The 19,318-nt window shown below is 47.5% G+C and overlaps 1 protein-coding gene across 1 annotated transcript in view; it reads right to left on the reverse strand.

Moving 5' to 3' along the window:
* The window catches only part of LOC136966482 (receptor tyrosine-protein kinase erbB-4-like), a 69,292-nt gene that overhangs the window by 32,778 nt on the left and 17,196 nt on the right, over positions 1 to 19,318 (reverse strand). Inside the window, 1 exon segment of the mRNA XM_067260989.1 lies at positions 12,869 to 13,020. Within this exon segment, the coding sequence (XP_067117090.1) occupies positions 12,869 to 13,020 (152 nt within the window).

The raw sequence follows: 19,318 nt of genomic DNA on the forward strand, positions 1-19,318 counted from the left end.
CAGGCTGAGGCTGCAGGAATCAGCCAGAGGAGGGGGAGTAAACATAAACACCTGCATCTTTCTTTCCCTCCACGTCTCTCCCTTTTCTCTATCTCTCTCTCTTTCTCTCTCTGTATCCTCAGTAGCCACCACTCCTCTTCCTCCCCCCCAGACCCTGACTAAATGTTCTAAAATAGGATGTAGACATACTAATATAACAGACACAATCCCTAATTCTGCAGCTGAGGCTACTGAAAAACATCATCACATGTTTATATTCCACAAGGAAAAAAGGGCATCTCACCTGGGGCATTTTTGACACATTTTGGTGAAATCTTGTCATAAATCTGACTAACATGTTGTTCCTCCTGACAGAATAAAGAAATAATTATGTCCTTCCAAACAGACACAGCTCACATCCTACAAATGCATGCAGACTACCCAGCATCCACCTGAATCTCTGCTGCCTTGACAACCAGCATCCACACAGCTCAGAGGCATGTAGCAGAGACGCGACGGGTCACTTTCCCATAATGCAATGCGAGGACAGCGCTTCCCTTGACATCTTCCACCGTCCCGAGCAATTAGCAGCGCAGTGTTGAACACTCACTCAACACAGAGTGTGCAGCGGTCCCTCTCTGTCTCTCCATTTCTCCTCTGGGCAGAAATGTGAAATCGACGTTTGTTTGTAAATTGCGCTTCACAACTTCAGGATAGTGAGTGGCGAGGGAGAGGCAGCCCTGTGACAAGGCTTGAGATGGAATATTTATTTCATAGCAGAATAGTGAAGGTGTGTTTTTCTGTAAATACGTAAACAAAACCGTCCCTTGGACACAGGCTTACCACTCCGACACCAGTGTGGACCTCTAGGGCTCCAACATGGATTCATTTAGACGTCTCTTTCCTGCTCCCCCCCCCCTCCCCCCAACCACAGCTACCACTCCAAACTATTAGCCATTAATCATGCAGAGCAGAAATATAAAAGATACAGTGAACTACGCGTGCTCAAAATTCAATCTATATTAAAATGACATTCAATATTCAAATGAATTCGATTATTTAGATTAACTGCAATTTGCTTTTCCTCAACCGACAACATTTTATTAGTTGATGAATCGAGGCGTGCTCCTCTCAACGTGGGGCGCATGTTGATTTAGAAACATGTTTCTGGGACAGGGAGAAGAGAGGGGGGGGGGAAGTAAGGTGTGAAGACTGGTTTGGGAGGAAACGTTGGCGGCGAGAAAAGAGAGAAGAAAGGCAGAGGTAAAGGAAGTGATAGAAATGACAGGCTAAAAAGAGACAAGACGAAGGAGAGGTGAGAGGTTTCGAAATGTACGAGCGACAGAGAATGGAGACAGAGAAGGGGCCGGGAGTGAGACTAGAAAGATTGGAAGAGTGACATGAGGGAGAAGGTTGGGGAAAGGTGAAGCAAGTGATAGCAGAGAGCAGAGGAACAGGAGCGATAAACCAAAGGAGGAGGAGAACAGTGAAAGGGTGTGTGATAGAATAGAGAGAGAGAAAAAGAGAGAGAGAAAGAGAGAGAGAGAAAGAGAGATGGAGCGGCGACGTTTTCAGAGCACAATGATAAAAGGGAAACTTAAGTGGAGCACAGAGGATCCATATTATAACACGTAATTAATAGTCCACCTGTTCCTGTTGTTTGGATGAGCGAGAGAGCGAGAGAGTCTAATGACACCATTGCCAAATACAGGAGTCGGAACACTTATTAGGGCGATTATCATTACTCATTTCACATGGAGCAGCGTATGCCAGTCAAGGAGGGGTGAGGCAGTGCTGCTGTGAGTGTCACCCGTTAGAGACATGCAGCAACTCCTCTCCCACCACCACAGAGCCAAAGGACTGGAAGTTCTTAATGCACTGCCTCATCTCTGCTGCCTGGCACACAGCACTGCCAGAAGGACTGGGTGCAGATCTCCATACAACCCCAAAATCGAGTGTCTTTTCCCCCCTCTGGCAATGCACAGGGCCATGGAGGAATATTCAGAGTGTGACAGGGGTCGGGGCTTGTGACGGAGCTAAATGATGATCTGTTTACAGTGGGACCCGGACTTTGACATGAAGCTGATGTGTCAGGTGGTGCCGGGTGGAAAATTCTAGGCTCTCCTCCAAGATCAGCAACAGGGTGAAGTAGGAGAGTGCACACCTCCTCCTCCTCCTCTTTCCCCCCTCGTTTCTCTCTGGTTTTCACTTCAAATGGAAGCCACTTCAAACACAGGGGACTGGCGTTTTTGAACCCACACAGTGTCTTTCATCTTGGAGGCATGAAGAGACATGAAATTGGCATTCATTCTGAGGCATTTTCTTTTCTTAACCAACAAATTGGGAGACGGGGAAGTCTGCTTATTTGACTCAATCAGAAGTTTTAAATAAAGAGGATATCTAAAGAGGGTATCAAAGGAGGATGTCAAAATGCTTTGATTTAAGCTACAACTGTGGCAATTACCAAAGATGTCACCTGACACGCTTACACACACACTATTGACAATTGCACACGCCTAGTTGAGGCTTTGCGGCTGAAACCTGACCGCGTCGGGGTTGACTTTGAGATGACACACCACTGATGCGGGTGTGTGCGTGCGTGTGAGACGTGCGTGTGACGTTAGCGTGAGCTGGGTCAATGGTTCTGGCTGTGATGGTTATCGTTTCGGACAGTAAGACAGTCTCATATCAGCCTGCCTTTTAAGTCATGCCCAGGACGTGGCTCTGTTGTCAGGAAACATTGCGCAGAAAGGAAAAGGAGAAAAAAAAGGAAATTATGATGTGTGCTGTTTGATTAGAGGACCTGAGGAGCAGTCAAGGATTGAGAATATTAAGCGTAAATTAATTGTGCATAGGAAGGGGCTTGTTTTCCAATGCATAATGTATTGTATTGGCAGATCTAGACCATCTCATTATTCTTAGGCCTCCAGAGAGATGCTATGTAATGGATTTTGACGGGTGGACGCTGCTTTTTTCCGCAAATTCCGAGTCCCTAGTTCCTGCCCCTTCAGTCCTTCACTAACTCTTATTCACTTAACAGGGAGAGAGAAAGAGGGAGAGATATATTGTGAAAGGCAGAGAGAACAAGTAAGAAGGGGGAGAGGGAGAGAGGTAAAGAGAGAAAGAGAGAGAGAGAGCGAGAGCAAAAGAGCGAGAGAGAGAGATAGAGCGAGCGAGCAGGGCTCCCTGAGGAAAGGGGCCAAACTGCTCCTGAGGCGGCTGGTGCTGCTGGAGTTCTAGGAAGGTGAGGGGTCCCTGGGGGCCCAGCCACAGTGCTCTACTCCCGGGAGGCAGAGGGGCCCACATAGCCCTCCCGGATGACCAATTAACTCACAGGAGGAGCAAAGCAGTTACAGGTGCAATGGCCCCAAAATAGAAAAGAATTCTGGAGGGATGTTTCTAGATGATTCTGTCATCTTTAATAAGCACATGTATGTTACTCACTGCATAGGGTTAGTGTAAGGTCACCTTCATCCATATATATACGGTACATCTACAGAAACCAAGCGTTATTTAGAGCAAGTGGACGTATTTCGCTAACGTCTTGGAGGCATTCTAGAAAGTACCTGTGCTGAAAAACAACCCAAAGCTGCTGGGTTCTCTATCCTTATAATGGTCCCCCATGTGAGATTTAGTACAATTTGGGCCAAGTAGTCAGACATCTGGGTCTAGTCACAGCAGTGTCACATCTAATCCTTCTTGTCTGTTTAGAGTATTTAGAGCAAAATGGGCTTTGCAGCTCGTGTTCGCCTCAACGCTAAATTGGTCTCTGTCACATCCTCGGCTGGCGTCAGACAGCGCACGCTCGACGCTAAACAACTTCATCAGGGCCCGATCAAATTAGACTAATCACAGATGGAACGACTGCTTTAAGGGGACAAGATGTGTATGTGTGTGTGTGTGTGTAGGGGTTACACTGAATCTCTACTTTACATACGTAAATTGAGTCACACAAGAGTGATTGATGTCTGCTTGGTGGACATCAAATAATGAGAGTTATATTGAAGAAAAACCCCACATACTCAAAAGCACGGAAGCAACACTACCTGAGTGTGACAATTACCCTCTGCCCTGCTCTGAGGAGGTATGGTCTGTGAAGATGAGAGGAAATAATGGCCAGTCGGACCAATGCTGAAAGACAGAGCGAGCGAACAGGGAGTGAGCGAGAGACACAAGTTGAAAAACAAAGTGCACCGCAGCAGTAGCACAGTCCTTCTCTGCTTGTTCATGCCAGTCCTTGTTAACTTGCTCCAGACTAGCAGTTGTGTTCAAGTTTTGAGGGGTGTGTTCGGAGGACAGACAGACAGAGAGCCAGGCGGGCGGTTAGTGCTACAGAACTACAACCAAATGTTTACCTCAGAGGCACTTCCTACCTGTTGTTAATAATAAATAGCAGGTAAATGAATACAAGGTAAATACCAGGTAAATTGGACGAAATATTTATGTATGTGAGACATTGACACAATTTTAATATGTGTTTACCTATCATTGACCATCTGAAAGCGGGCAGGGAAATTAAGCCTTGCAAAGTCATTTACATCACAACATTCCTATGCAGCTGAAATTCTGAGGTCAGCCATTGGTCGTTTGAGAACGTTCTAATAGTGGGGGCCGGGTACTGAGGGGCGAGGCGGGCGAGGGGTGCAGAGGGCCCTCGGTGGCAGCATTCCAATAGGACACACACACAATATAAATGTCACTGTCGCCGAGGAACGCAATCTGTTTCTTCCGCTCGGCGTGGCAGCCAGCGTGACGCGGCGCATATTTGCCAAAAGCCAGCTGTGAGAGGCAGATATTAAAAAGCCACAGAGAGAAACTATTTACACAGGCTCATAAATTAAGCTGCTGTGAGCACGCATTTTAATATCCGCGCTGAGGGCAAGGCTGGTCGTGAGGGGCGGGGCGGGGCGGGGGGGGTGTGTGGGGAGGGGGTGCTGGTGTCACCTACAGGGGACGCCGCTGAGCGACACTGATGAGTCACTCACGAGGACGCCCACAGAGAAACTTGAATCGTAGCGGAATGCCCGAGAACGCTAGCTGTAGCTCCTTGTACAGACCATCCAGTACATGACCAGCTCAGAGATGTAAACAGCAAATTGGAGGAAATGGAGGTGGGGGGCGGAGGACAGGCAGGGGAGGGGGGGATATTCTTCCTAACTTACTCCCCTCTCTGTCTTCTCCCTTTTATCATTACGGGATAGTAATATGACTGGAACATTGCACAATGATGGCATACATCAAAGGAGTAGACCATACAAGGATTGCATGCGTAACATCCGGAACTTTCATAATGCTAAGAGCAATGCACTCACTGGTATAGAACAGCATGTTCATGTAGGAAGGCTGGGATCTGCTGACTAGGAATGATTCAGAGTGTGCTAAAATAAGTATATGGTGACTTTCATATGGAAAACGCCTCACAGAAGAGGTTCATAAAAAAGACAACACCGTAAAATAATGATCATGGAGATTGATCAGAGAGATTGAGTCGTGGTCCAAACTGACGTTTTTACAGTCCACCTCTACAATGAGAGACAAGCATAAGCAGGAGTCCTCAAACTCTCTTGACACTTGACCCCAAGTCGGACAATGAGGAATCGGGGCTGCAGGTGAGAACAGGGAAGAGATTCAATCACAGCTGACACCAGCGGTCTGAGGATAGGGAGGTGAGGCGGTGTGCTTGTGTGTGTGTGCGTGTGTGTGTGTGTGCGGAGGTTGGTGGGGACATTACTTCCTCATTTCTCTCTGCCCTGTGCATCTGCCATCGTAATTTGAGATAATGACGGCATCCCAGCAGGACCACGCGAAGTGATTTGGAATTGATTTAGTGCATTAATTATGCCCCTGTTACGGCAGTGTCATGGCCAATATTTTACAATTTGATAAGCAAAAGACTCACGGAGGGATCACTTTGATGAATAGCGGGAGTTCAGACATGGAGCGCGTTTTATGGTCGTACCTTTTAATTTAACGGTAATCACTTTCCCCTCGCCCTGTAAGAGCACCAAGGCATTCATTTCACCTCAGAGACCCCTGCTCTACACTGTGTCAGATTTGATCAGGCACACACACACACACACGCATACAAATGTTCACACATACACACAAACAAATGTCACACACACACGTTTGGTATAGTATATCCACAAAACATTGCATCAGAGCAAACAATGACACACATATGCGTGGCACACAAGAAGCTGTGTATGTGTGTTGCTAACTAATATATGTATGGCTGCGATTGTGTATGTGCTCTAGATGTGTGTGTGTGCCAGGTACCGTGTAGCTGGACCCCATCTCCAGCAGGTCACCCTTAATGGAGCAGCTTCAGAACAGCTGCAGGGCAGGACATCCAGAGCCCAGTGATAATGAGCAGCATCTCAGCTGTTTAAAAGACCCCAAGGGAGGACACAGACACACACAAGCACACACACTTACGCACAGAAGCACACACACGTACGCACACAAGCACACACACGTACGCACACAAGCACACACACGTACACACACAAGCACACACACAAGAATTTGCAAACATATATGAATGTATATATGACACACAAATGCACACACATATACAGACATGTACACAAACACACACACACACATACATAAGTACAGGTGAACCCACATACAAAATAACTATCTATTAACTGCAATACTAACTACAAGCGTGTACGTTTCTGACAGGTGGGGTAAAAAAGAGGATATGGTGATTCTGACAGGAAGAGGAGTTTACTCTCTGTTGCCACTTGTCCTGCTCACTGTTTCCCCTCTGTGTGTGTGTGTGTATATAGTACGTATGTGTGTGTATATATAGTATGTGTGTGTGTGTTTAAGTGAGTCTGCATCATTGCTTATGTATGCCGCTGTAGCTGGACAGCAGGACTAGTAATAAGACCGCGGGCTCCATGGCAGGGTTGGCTGTCTCTCTGTCATGGTGTATCTCCTTCAGCCTAGCCTGGTGGAACAGGACCACCTGAACAGCATATCTGGGGACATTCAAAGTGACAGGGCAGAGAACCGACTGGTCCCAAGCACACACTCTTTCACACAAAAGAAACACACAGCAGAGACACACTCCTAATCACATTACATTCACTGTGCTGTGTTTTTTCCTGTGACAGTGAATCAGGGAGTTATTGTTCAACCTTGTTCTGAAGACGTGTGTTTCTAAGGATTGTAATGACCAAAGGCCGGGTTGTTATTCTCTAAAACTTCAAAGAGAAAACAGCTCTGATTAGCACTTCTCTAGCCTCTCATTTACTCAGTAGCATTCAGCAACTCAGAAAGAAAGAAAATGCCAGAAGAAAACAATACATTTGGGTTTGTTCTTCATTCATTTGTACTTATTCTTATCTCAAGTATGTAATTTCCCAGCATTTACAGGTTTAATATGTTAGGGGGTTGTGCCACTGGCATCTTTTGAAGAGAGGGCCGATGCTAACAAAGTGATAATTTCAGTGTGGAAAGCTGTAATTATGCTAACGCTCTCTTGTGCGCCGCTATCCGCTAACAGCCTCCTGCTCTGGCAACGGCCCCGGCCTTTTATCAGCTCCCGTGTGGGGCCAAAGGCTAATGAAACAGTGCCATTAGCCCAGTAACTATGAATGCAGCACACGTTAGCATCCTGCATTATGCTAACGTGCTAATGCTAACGCCCCCCCCCCCCCCCCCCCCCCAACAACCTCAACTCCAGCTCAGGGTATCATTATGTGGTGAGGAGGCTTGTGCCTTCCATTTCTCCAACCCACTGAGCATATACTGTCTGTGGTGAGAAGGCGAAGGGGAAGTAATAGAGAGATAAAGAGTGAGAGAGAAAAAAACATGCAGAGGAAATGAAGGGATAAGTGTTTTCATCTCACTCTCTCTTTCTCTTTCTTTCTGTCTTTCTCCTCCTGCTCAAAAGCCCAGCGGATGGAACAGAGTTGAAAGTTTCTCCTTAGAGAAACTATTCAAAGGAGGATTTGAGGGTAGTAATGAAACAGAACATGTACCCTTTTTTTTCTTTATCTTTTTTTAAAAGTTTTTTTTTTAACAGGAAATAGCAGAAACAAAGAAGTAACTTAATGAAAAGTGATATGACTGTCAGCAATAGACAAATCGGAGTTTGATCCAGTGGGTACAGTACAGTATAGATGTGCGATACACACACATACACTCCAACCACAAACACACACACAAATGCACACACATACATGTACACACACAGAGCTTAACCATTGAGCCAAAAGATCCAGCACATAGGCTCGTCTTGATTAATGGTTGACTATGCAGTAATTGCAAGAAAGCAATTGGATTTCAGGGGGGGTTCGTTATCCAGGCCAAAAGAAAGACAGGGACAGAAAAAAAGTGGGGTGGGGGTGGAGACTTGATGGAGTAATACCACACCCAGCTGGACTCTGTGAAAGTGAATCAACAGGGAAGGATATCTACAGTAGCAGGATGCGGGGGATCTAATAGTACACTTGTGTTCAGATTGTACAGCTACCACTCCTACTGTAGGCGGTGGCTGTACTGTACAGTACATCCATCCACATACAACACAGGTTGTTAAAAAACGAAACAAAAAAACGACGGATATATACTTGATCCCTCCAAACACACAGCTCCATGAAATGAAGCGGAATAATTGGAGTCTTGTTTAAGATTAAAAGCTGCTGGCAATCACCCTCTCCTTACTCTGCTCCTTTGTCATGTTCCCTGGAGAAGACTGTTCTCTACTCCTACTGCGAGTGGAGAACTTGGCATTGTTAGTCTGACAGGGATTCTGGAACTCTCTGCCTCTTTCCCTTTCTCTCTCTTCCTGAGTGAGTGCTGGAACCTTTCTCCCTGTTTCTTCAGATAGTTGAGAGTAGTATTTGCCTACTTCCGGAGTCTGGAGTTCTCCTGGTCTCCAGAGATAAAACTGTTGTAAAGCTCCCCTCCGTCTCACAGAACACAACCCACAGCCAGCGTCGTTCATCTCCTTCTCAAAAGACGGGCTCTGGCCATGTGTCTTTGTGTACTTGTTCTGTGTGTGTGTGTGCATGCAGAGAGAGAAAGAGAGACAGGGAGAGAAAGAGAGACAGAGAGAGACAGGGAGCGACAGGGAGCGCACAGGCGAATGAAAGGAAGAAGTTCAATTCCAAAAGGTGAGCGTCCTTTTCTCTACACCCTGTTGACCCTAAACCTGAAGTTTCAGGAAGTCAGACAAAAGAAAATGAAATGAACATGTTTGCGTTTATGGAATGCTCATGCATGTGTACATTGTACATTCGAAATGAGGTGTGTGGGCGTCCGTGTTTGGTTCTCTTGTGTTGGCGTGTGTGTGTCAGCGTGCGTGTGTGTTCCTCTGCCCCCAGTCCCAGGTCGTTTTGGCAGTGTGCCGGGGCCTACAGCCGAGTACGCTTCCTGCCAGATTGATCGGCCTTTAATGAAGAGTCCGTCAGGCTGGGTGACATCATTAGGTAGCTCTGGGCTGGCCGACCACTTGTCCTGGCTCTGTCACTTCACTGTCAGGGAGATGTGTCTCTCAGGCAGGGCTGGAGAGAGCAGGCTACGGAACTTCAGCCTGACTCAAAATAGACAATAAAGAACGGCCAATACAACCACCTCGCGGTTTTCTGTTTTGATCCATGGTGGTGCCTGTGAATGTATACATGAACCAGCTCAACAAAAGAAGGACAAGGGAATGGGGGCTGTTGAAGATGCTGTATAGCGCCACCTACTGGTGGTTTGCTAGAGCTGCTCTAAGGTAATGACGGAGCGTCCATGCTGGGTGGACATTATGGCTGTCATAATAGTCACTCTTGAAGCAATAGCCCTGGGAACATGGAGGGAGGCATGGTGCTGTGCGTAAAAACGGTAAGTGAAGGATGGCTTCTGTTCAAAGCTTGACTTGAACCGGGGGGACAGCATGGCCATCCATTTACCTGTCAAGACCACGCCAGGCAAAACTACCCACTCCTCTGCCTTCTCTCTCTCTCTCTGTTTCTTTCTTTCTCTCGCTCTCTCTTTCCCAACTCTCACACACATATGCACTCACTCACATTAGAGGGAGGTTCTTAAAGGCAGAGCAGATGTTATTTCTGCCTGTCACATTAGTGCAATCTCCCCTCCCCTTCCCTCCTCACCCCTCCCTTCCCCTCCCCTGTTCTCCCCTCTTCTCCCCTCCCCTCCCCTCCCCTCCCCTCCCCTCCCCTCTTCTCCTCTCCTCTCCTCTCCTCTCCTCTGCCTGGCTGTTGTCGTTGAGGGGAGCAGTGAGGATCAATCATGAGCCGCAGCAGGTGTTTGTAACGGTTCCCCCCCCCAGCCTGCAGCTCCGTCTTTATGAGGCCACGCCTCTGCTAATGGACGCCCTCCGGCCGTCACAGAGCAAAAGGAAGCACAACCGCCGCCTCCACAAAGACAAGCATCCCCAGTTACACAGTGTGTGTGCGTGTGCAGTATCTGACAGCAAAGTGTGTGTGTGTTCTTGTATGTGTTGATCTGACGGTGTGTATGCCTGACTGTGTGTGTGTGTGTCTGACAATGTGTCTGTGTCTGACCATGCGTGTATGTGTGTGTGTGTGTCTGACCATGTGTGTGTGTGTCTGACCATGTGTGTGTGTGTGTGTGTGTGTGTGTCTGCAGAGCACCAAGCTGATCAGACAGGGGCTTCTGTGAGGCCTCCCTGTTGAAACAGTAAACATGCCTCTTTATCACCAACTGGTCAGCATATGTGCTGTGACTGCCTCTTCACTTCCCCTCTCCGGACCCTGCACTCTGGGTCCCATCTTCACAGGATATCAAGAAGGCACAACAAGACTGGCATGAGAATAATGTGTGTGATTAGAGCGTACTAGTGGAACACCACACACTGTACACTGAGCTGATGTTTCAAAAATTCCAGATGAATGAAGGACATTGATGTTTCTGTATACTGTGCAGGTTTATATTCTGCCCTCTGTGGGACAGAATATGAAGACTTCTCATGTATATATTCCATTCACTCTCTTACTGTAAATTCCGATCTTTCACTATCAGTGCATGTGTGTAACGGGTGAATTTATCTTATAAAGTGAGAAGTGGGTTTGCCTGTGGCTTTCAGAACACAACTGCCATAAAAGAAAACGTTAAAAAAGACTTTCCACATAACAAATTAAAAACTTCACTTACAAGGAAGCTACAGTACAGTAGGTCTAATAATCCAAATGAGATGGTAGATTCAGCTTAATGACAGACATGCAGTACAGCACCATAGTTATGTGATTGACAGCGCTAATTTGAGAAACTCCATCTCCCACAATTACTAAGTCACTGTGGTCCATTGAATCCAGGCTCCACCCTTGATTTCAAAAGATGGTGATGAGAGCAAAACGTTTAGAACTGGCGAATCCTTTCTCTCACCCTCTTTTTTGAACTTTGCATGATAGAGGGAGTCAGTTGGCTGAGCGGTGAGGGAGTCGGGCTAGTAATCCAAAGGTTGCCAGTTCGATTCCCGGTCATGCCAACTGACGTTGTGTCCTTGGGCAAGGCACTTCACCCTACTTGCCTCGGGGGAATGTCCCTGTACTTACTGTAAGTCGCTCTGGATAAGAGCGTCTGCTAAATGACTAAATGTAAATGTAAATGTAGACGGTAAACACAAGTTCTCTTCTGATCAGCCTGATAATCAGGGCTGAAGGCCCATGGTGTCCATCCATAAACTATAAAGAAAGCACTGCTGAGTTAGCAGTAAACCTGCTGATGACCTTCTCCTCACCTCTCCTGGTGCCCTCTCTGCCCCTGGCTCACCGATGGCTTGTTTGCTCATTAGCATGTTTCTCCAACAATCGACTTTATAGAGAAATACATTAAGAGGTTATAAACACAATCCTTCACATGTTCTCAAAACTGGGTGCAGCTCCGTGGGGGGTATTCTGGGACCTGCTGACATGATCTTTCTTCTGCCATTTCATTGGCCACGGCGTGTCAAATGTGTCTCAGGTCAGAACAATTTAACGCCACAATGAGATAGCATTAGCCTCATTAGATCCCAGGGACACACATAGCACAATAAAGACAGCACTCGCCATGGCAACGGGATACCTACACATATCCCTTATCAATCCCCCAGATGCCTAATTGTTGCGCTAATGATGCAATGCCTGATGGGACTGTTTATGGTTTTCATTTTCGAGCTCCCGGCGCGGTAATTAGTGCACACCTCAGATCATTAAACAACATGGGCGCTGAGGGAGGCTGGGGGAGGGGGGTGGCGGGGGGTGGGGGGGGGGGGCAAATACAAAGACACAAAGGGAACTTTGCTGCGTTTCCGAGGATGGTGGTGTGGATCGCTATGTTCCGTTAGAGCGTTGTGGATGCAGAGCTCCCCCCCCCCCCCAAGCACACACACCCCACTCCTTCTTTGACCCAATCAGAGGTTGGTATACGGTTAAAATGTAATCTGAGGGAAGTTGCTGAACAGAGCATATTGGTCCATGCATACAGCTTCTGTCTCAAATGACAGTCTATGAATAGATAATACAGTACGTGGGTAGGTACTGTAATCACGTAATTTCCCTAAGGTGATGAATAAAGTAGCTATCAATCAATTTATCCAAAACATGGACAGGTAATTCGTAAATTATTGATGGCTTCATAATACATTCTCATGTATATTAAACTGACTGGTTCTGATGAGATTGACAAATATATATATATATATTATTAATACATATATATATATTTAAATTAACCAATGAGGAGTTTCATACTTGACTCATTCCGACTCAATAATTTTTATGCTCAAAATACTTAATGTGGCTTGGTGACTCAGTACCAGGGAATGGATTTAGTCATTTGAAGTTTTATGATTTTATTTCAAGGTCTACCATTAGGCCATGGGGGGAACATGGCTTTGGGCTGAAACCACCTACACACTGACCTTGAGGAAGGAGAGGTTGCGGTTGCGGTCAATACTGGTGATCTCCAGGTTTCCCATGACCACCTCACAGTTCTCGTAGAGCTTACGCAGGGTCCGGTACTGCTGGTCCAGGTCCGATAAGGTGCTCAGTTTGTTCTCCGTCCCCGGACAAACTGGAGAGAAGGAAAGCGGAAGAAAGTGAGTGGGTGGCGGGCAGAGAGAGAGAGAGAGAGGAGAGAGAGAGAGAGAGAGAGAGAGAGAGAGAGAGAGAGAGATCGAGAACATACAAAAAGGGACAGGAAGATGGCGGGAAGGAGAGACAGAGAGGCAGAGTGGGGCAGGTGTAGAGAGAGGGACGCAAAGAGAGATCACAGAAGTTATTGAAAGAGCAGTTAAGAGAGGCCGACCTGACCCTTGACAATGACAGAGCCGTGAGCACTTCAGGGGAATTATTTCTCAAAGGCACTGACCTACAGACTGGGATCTGGCTTCGCAGCACCATTTGATGAAAGATATTCAAATCAGGTTCAATGACCTTTAGAGAAGGTTTCACTTTCAGACAAAGCATGGCCCCGGAGATTACATTTCTTTCGGGGTATTAGGACGTCTGTCCTGTGCGTATGAAATCCCTGGCAATCACTCTGCGGAGCACCGCCACGCTGTGCGCCGCCAATGCCTCGCTGGTGACAGCGGCTTGTCTGGTCAATAGGGAGGTGAAGTCACGAAAGAGCGGGCTACAGCTTCATTTAGGCAGTAGTACTCTGCCTCCTTATCAAGCCCATCAGCCATCAGCATCTGTCTGTCCCGGGTAGCAGGGGGGGGGAGGAGTCAACCTTCACATTCCAAGTCCTGCACCTGACAAGTAATTAGGTCAACCTATTTTACGCCCATCAAGCAGCTTCTACACCCCCCCCTCACACACACATACCATCCCCCCCCCCCTCACACACACGTACCCCCCAACCCCCGCACACACACATACCCCCCAACCCCCAGGCCCGCACTTTGACCATATGCTCATTCAGCTGCCACTGCATGCCAACCCTCTGGGACGAGGGGAGTCACTGGAGGAGTACTAAGGTGTGTGTATGTGTGTGTGTGTGTCAGCATCTCCTTCAGCCTTAGACATGTACTGTACATGTGCATATATACATTGAAACAAAGATATACTGTGTGGGAACGCGCACACACACACACAGTCAAATGTCCCCATAGCAGGTCAAGTGGAATCTCTGACACTGAACACACATACACTGTTGGAAGTACACTAAATATTCCTACAGTCACACACACCGTCCTTCTCCACAGGTAACCTTAATGCTCTACTGGAATCAATAACACTCTCCTTCTATCTTGATTTCCTGTCCTTCAATGTTCATCTTTTTGTATTACGTTGACTACCCACAATGCGAGCTTGTGTCAATAGTCCCACTACATATACTAAGGGTGATTTACATTCATAAAAAAAACACATTCCATGGTCAAAACAGCAGAGAGGAATAGAAACAGGAAGAAAGACACAAGAAACATATTCTTATTCTATGAATGGAACTACATCTGCGAGTGTAGGTGTTCAGTCTGTCGTGCTCCACTGTGGTGTTCAAAGTACCATCATGGCAGTGTCTAGATATGTACCCCTCCCCCATGTCTTCCTCTCAGGCAGGGGGTGACAGTGTACACAGTGAGACGTTGCCTCTCCTGGGTCAATGCGCCGGGTGGAGGGGTAGGCATGGCACGTCTGACGGCTCAGCAGAGAGGATGCCAGTGGGGACAATAGGAGACTATCTACAGCCATGTCACAGTCCTGACTGAGCCGGGCTCCCTTAAGAACTCATTTGTTACAGGGAGAAAGAGAGGGGGAGACAGGAGATGAAAGACAGGAAGAAAGATAGAAAGAATGACAGAAATAGAGAGAAAACAGAGTGAGACAGAGAGGGAGAGAGAGAGAGAGAGAGAGAGAGAGAGAGAGAGAGAGAAATAGTGAGAGAGAGAGAGAGAGAGAGAGAGAAACAGAGAGAGAGAGATAGAGAGAGAGAGAGAGAGAGAGAGAGAGAGAAGAGAGAGAGGAGGAAGAGAGAGAGAGAGAGAGAGAGAGAGAGAGAGAGAGAGAGAGAGAGAGAGAGACCTTGACAAACACATCGATTTCTGCCAGGGAATTCTGTCCTCTCAGCAATCCAGTGCTGAGGCAGGCCCCACTGGTACAATGCTCTACAACACTCTGTTCTCCTATTCACTTTGATGAGTGAGTCTTTATTACTTATAGATATGGTGACTTAATGACAGCAAATGTGATGAACAAGTTACAGTAACACAGCTCCCATGTCCATAGAACGACTGCAAATTGCTTTTTTGGGGGTCTCACTCCAATTCAAAAGAGCAACATGAGCTCATTAGAGGATTTAAAGATCCTCCTTTTTTATTCTTTCTGTAGCAGAATATCACATTAGCTTTGCGGTCATGTTGATTGCGAGACCCAAGAATTGAATTACAACTTAATTCTTTCAAGAGGTTACTTGCAGCTGGGACAACAGTTACAGTATAACAGTGCTTAGGGCTATACATCTTTGATTGCTATTCCACAGTAGTGGAAACTAACCCTACTCTCCTCTGTTAGTTCTCGTCTCTACAACTGACCCGCTCTTCCCCAGGGTCGACGCCCCTCGTGTCCTTCAATGCACATCCCATAATTCCATTCACCCCAAAGCACGAAGTAGCCTTTTTTCCATTAAGTGGAAAAAGATGTGGCCAGTTCGCTTATGTAGAGGGCCCCTGTTGACCTGTACAGAGTCACTATCGGGTTTATGAGAGTACAACTGTAAAAGGCTTTAAGAGCAGAGCAGTCGTTATGGTTGAATTCGTGTGCAGAGGAGGAAGTGAAGGGGAGGGGAGAGGATTGGAGAGGAGGAGAAGAGACGACAGTGAGAAGAGTAGAGTGGACAAGACAACAGGACAGGAGAGGAAAGAAAGGAGAGAATAGAAGAGGGCAGGAGAGCGGAAACTGGCTCTTCACAATCTGGCACACAGGCAGGTAAAGGGCTGTGGGGAGACTACTGGAGAGAATGTGTGACTACTCAGCGATAATTATTCACGATACAACAGGAAGGATTAGAAGCAAGGAGTCATTTCAACAACCCTTACTGCTCTAGCCAAGCATGTTCCGGCAATTTCTGTCTGAGGTTTATAGCGAATATACAATGTATTCTCCTAACTAGCTTGTATGTTTGTGTGTTTATTCTCCTCCACACTCAGTATCTACACAGCTAATGAGATGTATTTTGTCAATGTTAAGTTCAAACGTTTCCTGTGTCAACAGACTTATTGATGGCCTATTATGAATAACAGACTTTCACTCACACCTACACACACACACACGTTGCAAACTCCTGGTGTCCTTCACAGACACCTACCTGCTCACTTTGCAAAACATCATACGCACACAAACACACACACTGTCCTTCGGCGCGTGTGTGTAATGCCTACACACCTTAAAAAAGGGGACAGATAACGACCACATCAGTGGGGTCAGTTTCTTCTCCAGCCTGGAATCAGTCAGCTCATCCTGTCTCTGTGTCTATAAGCCCCAGCTGACAGAGTCAGCTGTACTGCTGGTGGGACAACCTATCTGCCTTAACTGACCGCCTCACTGGTCACCCCCGGGTAGTGTAGAAACACACTTTGGGCTCGGTCGTAACCCGAGTAACAGACCCGGAGGACGGGATTGGTCAAAAAGCACCAGTACTCATCAGGCTGGGATGTGATTGGACGGCTCTGCCGCACGTCTGGTGGTGAGTGGTGAATCTCCACCTCCTCCAGTGGAGTCTCCCCCTCCCCCCCCCCTCCCCCCCGTAAAGTCACCCCCCTGCTGCTCTCCCTTCCTCCTCCCAGGCCTCCCCATGCATCTTAATCTCATAGTTTAACAGTCATCATCAATTACCGCGCCATGCGGGCTGATTTACACAGTGACACATATAGTACGGTGCACACACTCTCTGTCCTCAAACACACGCTGCCGCACACACAAAATGACACGCGCAAACACACGCGCGCACGCACACACATGAAACAAGCCAATCATTTCTCTGTGGGCGACGGCACGTCGCCTGACATGCGGGCGGGGAGGAGGCGGGGGTCACAGGGATTAAGGGACGTGTTGGGGGGGTGGGAGGTGGTGGTGGAGGGCTGGGGGCTGGTGTTTAATGACTCGTCCTAGCCAATTTCCAGCCGGTGGCTTCTCCTTGTGGGAAATGAGGCTGGCGGTTAATGTAGCAGGGAGACTGGGGAGCTGTCTCACGGAGGGACGGGGGAAAGATGGAGAAAGAGAGAGACAGAGAGACAGGGAGAGAGACAGAGAGAGAGGAAGACAGAGGGAAAGAGACAGAGAGACAGAGACGATATCATTAAGAGGGAGGGTTCTAGAACATTTAAGCCGAGTTCCGATGTTTCTATTCAATATTCTGTCGGTGAAAGACTGCTCCTTTAGTTTGTGTGTTCTGTGCATCAGTGTGCATGTGTATGTTTGCGTGTGTGGGCACTTTTTTATAGTATTTTATCCCGTTTTATGAATTCCCTTACTCAGGAATTCCATGCACAGTTAAGTATCAAGTGCACGCATACACTTGCACATACCACACGTACACAAGGGGCAATAACAGGGTAATTTATTCTCTGTCATTCAGCCAAGTATGTTACAACCTTTGGGGAGCAGCCACATTAGAAGCATGTTGATCGTGCCTGGGCCAAACACACACACACACTTGCACACACAGACACACACGCACGTCAGAGAAATAGCGACGGTCTCAATAGCAGACATCCATCCCCGCTCACGTAACGAGCAGCCGAAACGCAAATGAACACTCGAGTCAGACGACCTCAGACTCGGTGCATCGCGGGAATGTGTTATTGCAGGGCAGAGCTGAAGGTGCCAGTCAGCCGCCATCTGCACTCTCTCGCTCGCTCGCTCTCCACCTCCCTGACTCTTGTTGCCAATCTCATTCTTTCGCGTCCCCCCTCCCCCGTCCCCCTCCCTCTCGTCGCTTTACTCACTTTTGTTTTTTAATTTGATGGGGCCGCAACATTTATCATCACTTGAATCAATAACCATTTGCCTGTGCGCCGACGTGAGGGATGTAAATAGCAGAAATCTGACATTTAGAGGATATAAAACAACCGGCTTTCGATATAATCAACACCGTCGGGAGTCCCGCTCCTGAAGCCGATCCATAGCCTTATTAAAAAAAGGCCCGATCATTTAGAAGCATCAACGTGGACGGAGGTTTCATGACGATGCCGTTTGATGAGTCAGTGAGTGCGTGTGTGTGTGTGTCGGGGGGGAAATGTTGGCTCCAGACTCGTCCTATTTTGTCAGTCACGTGGTCTAGTGTTGGTTCAGAAGAGTCTTCTGTAGAGTTACTAAACTGAAAGGGGAGTTACTGGGTAAGAGTACACTTCTGTTGTGCGTGTGTGCTGTGACAGACTGTGGGCCTGCCAGTAGTACTGGTGTGCCAGTACTGGTGTCTAGCTCTGCTCCACAAATCTCAACTGGCACCATCCCCCCCCCCCCCCACACACACACACACACCCTCCACTCCACACACTCTCCAGACCCCCTCCACATACTGCTTCAAATGGAAACAGGCTTCCCCAGGCTGACGCCCCGACCCTGCTGCATCCCAGACCCCCACTCTCACATACGCACACAAACATACACCCACAAACACACCCACACACACATACACACACACACACACACACACAGGAAGGCCCGCTAAGAGTCATTAACTGGTGAATGTCTAAAGATTCTAGAAAGCTGGCACAGCACAAGTGAAATGTCTAAATGTAGAATATTTAAGACGATTGACAAGATAGTGCTGTGTAAACTAACTGCCAAGAACACATCAAAGAATGGATCTGGCTCAATTTTAACGGGCTGGAGAAATACATTTCCTGTAGGAAGCAACGGTGCGTTGCACCACAGCCATCCCAATACCAACCTCTGGACTGGTCTGTGAGTGTGTGTGTGTGTGTGTGTCAGACACACAGTTTAATCAGTGTGTGTGCTATCCTCTCAGTAGGAAGTCTGTGATTCCCAGGTACCCCCCCCCCCCCTCCCCTTCCCATGTGGTACTGTCTTTCAGTCCATCCCTCCTTCATGAAGCCTGTAGTTGAGCTTACACTGGGCCTGACCTTTCTGGCTGGACGGCGCACAAAATCGATAATTATGAAATTAAATGAATTAGCGTTGCGGTGCTAGGACGCTAAACCGATGGAGGATTATTGCTCACAGGCAATAATGAAGTCAATGGCTCATGAGTAATGACATCATCCCAATACTGGTCCCGTCCCCCCTGGGCCATATCCACACTGGACTGTGTGTGCATGTTCGGAGCCTCAAATGAACACGTTCATATGAGCAGAAGAGCACACACAGACACACACACAGACACACACACACACACAGATAGACAGACA

Source organism: Osmerus mordax, chromosome 22 (genome assembly GCF_038355195.1).
Source record: "Osmerus mordax isolate fOsmMor3 chromosome 22, fOsmMor3.pri, whole genome shotgun sequence".
In the NCBI taxonomy this organism is placed as follows: domain Eukaryota; kingdom Metazoa; phylum Chordata; class Actinopteri; order Osmeriformes; family Osmeridae; genus Osmerus; species Osmerus mordax.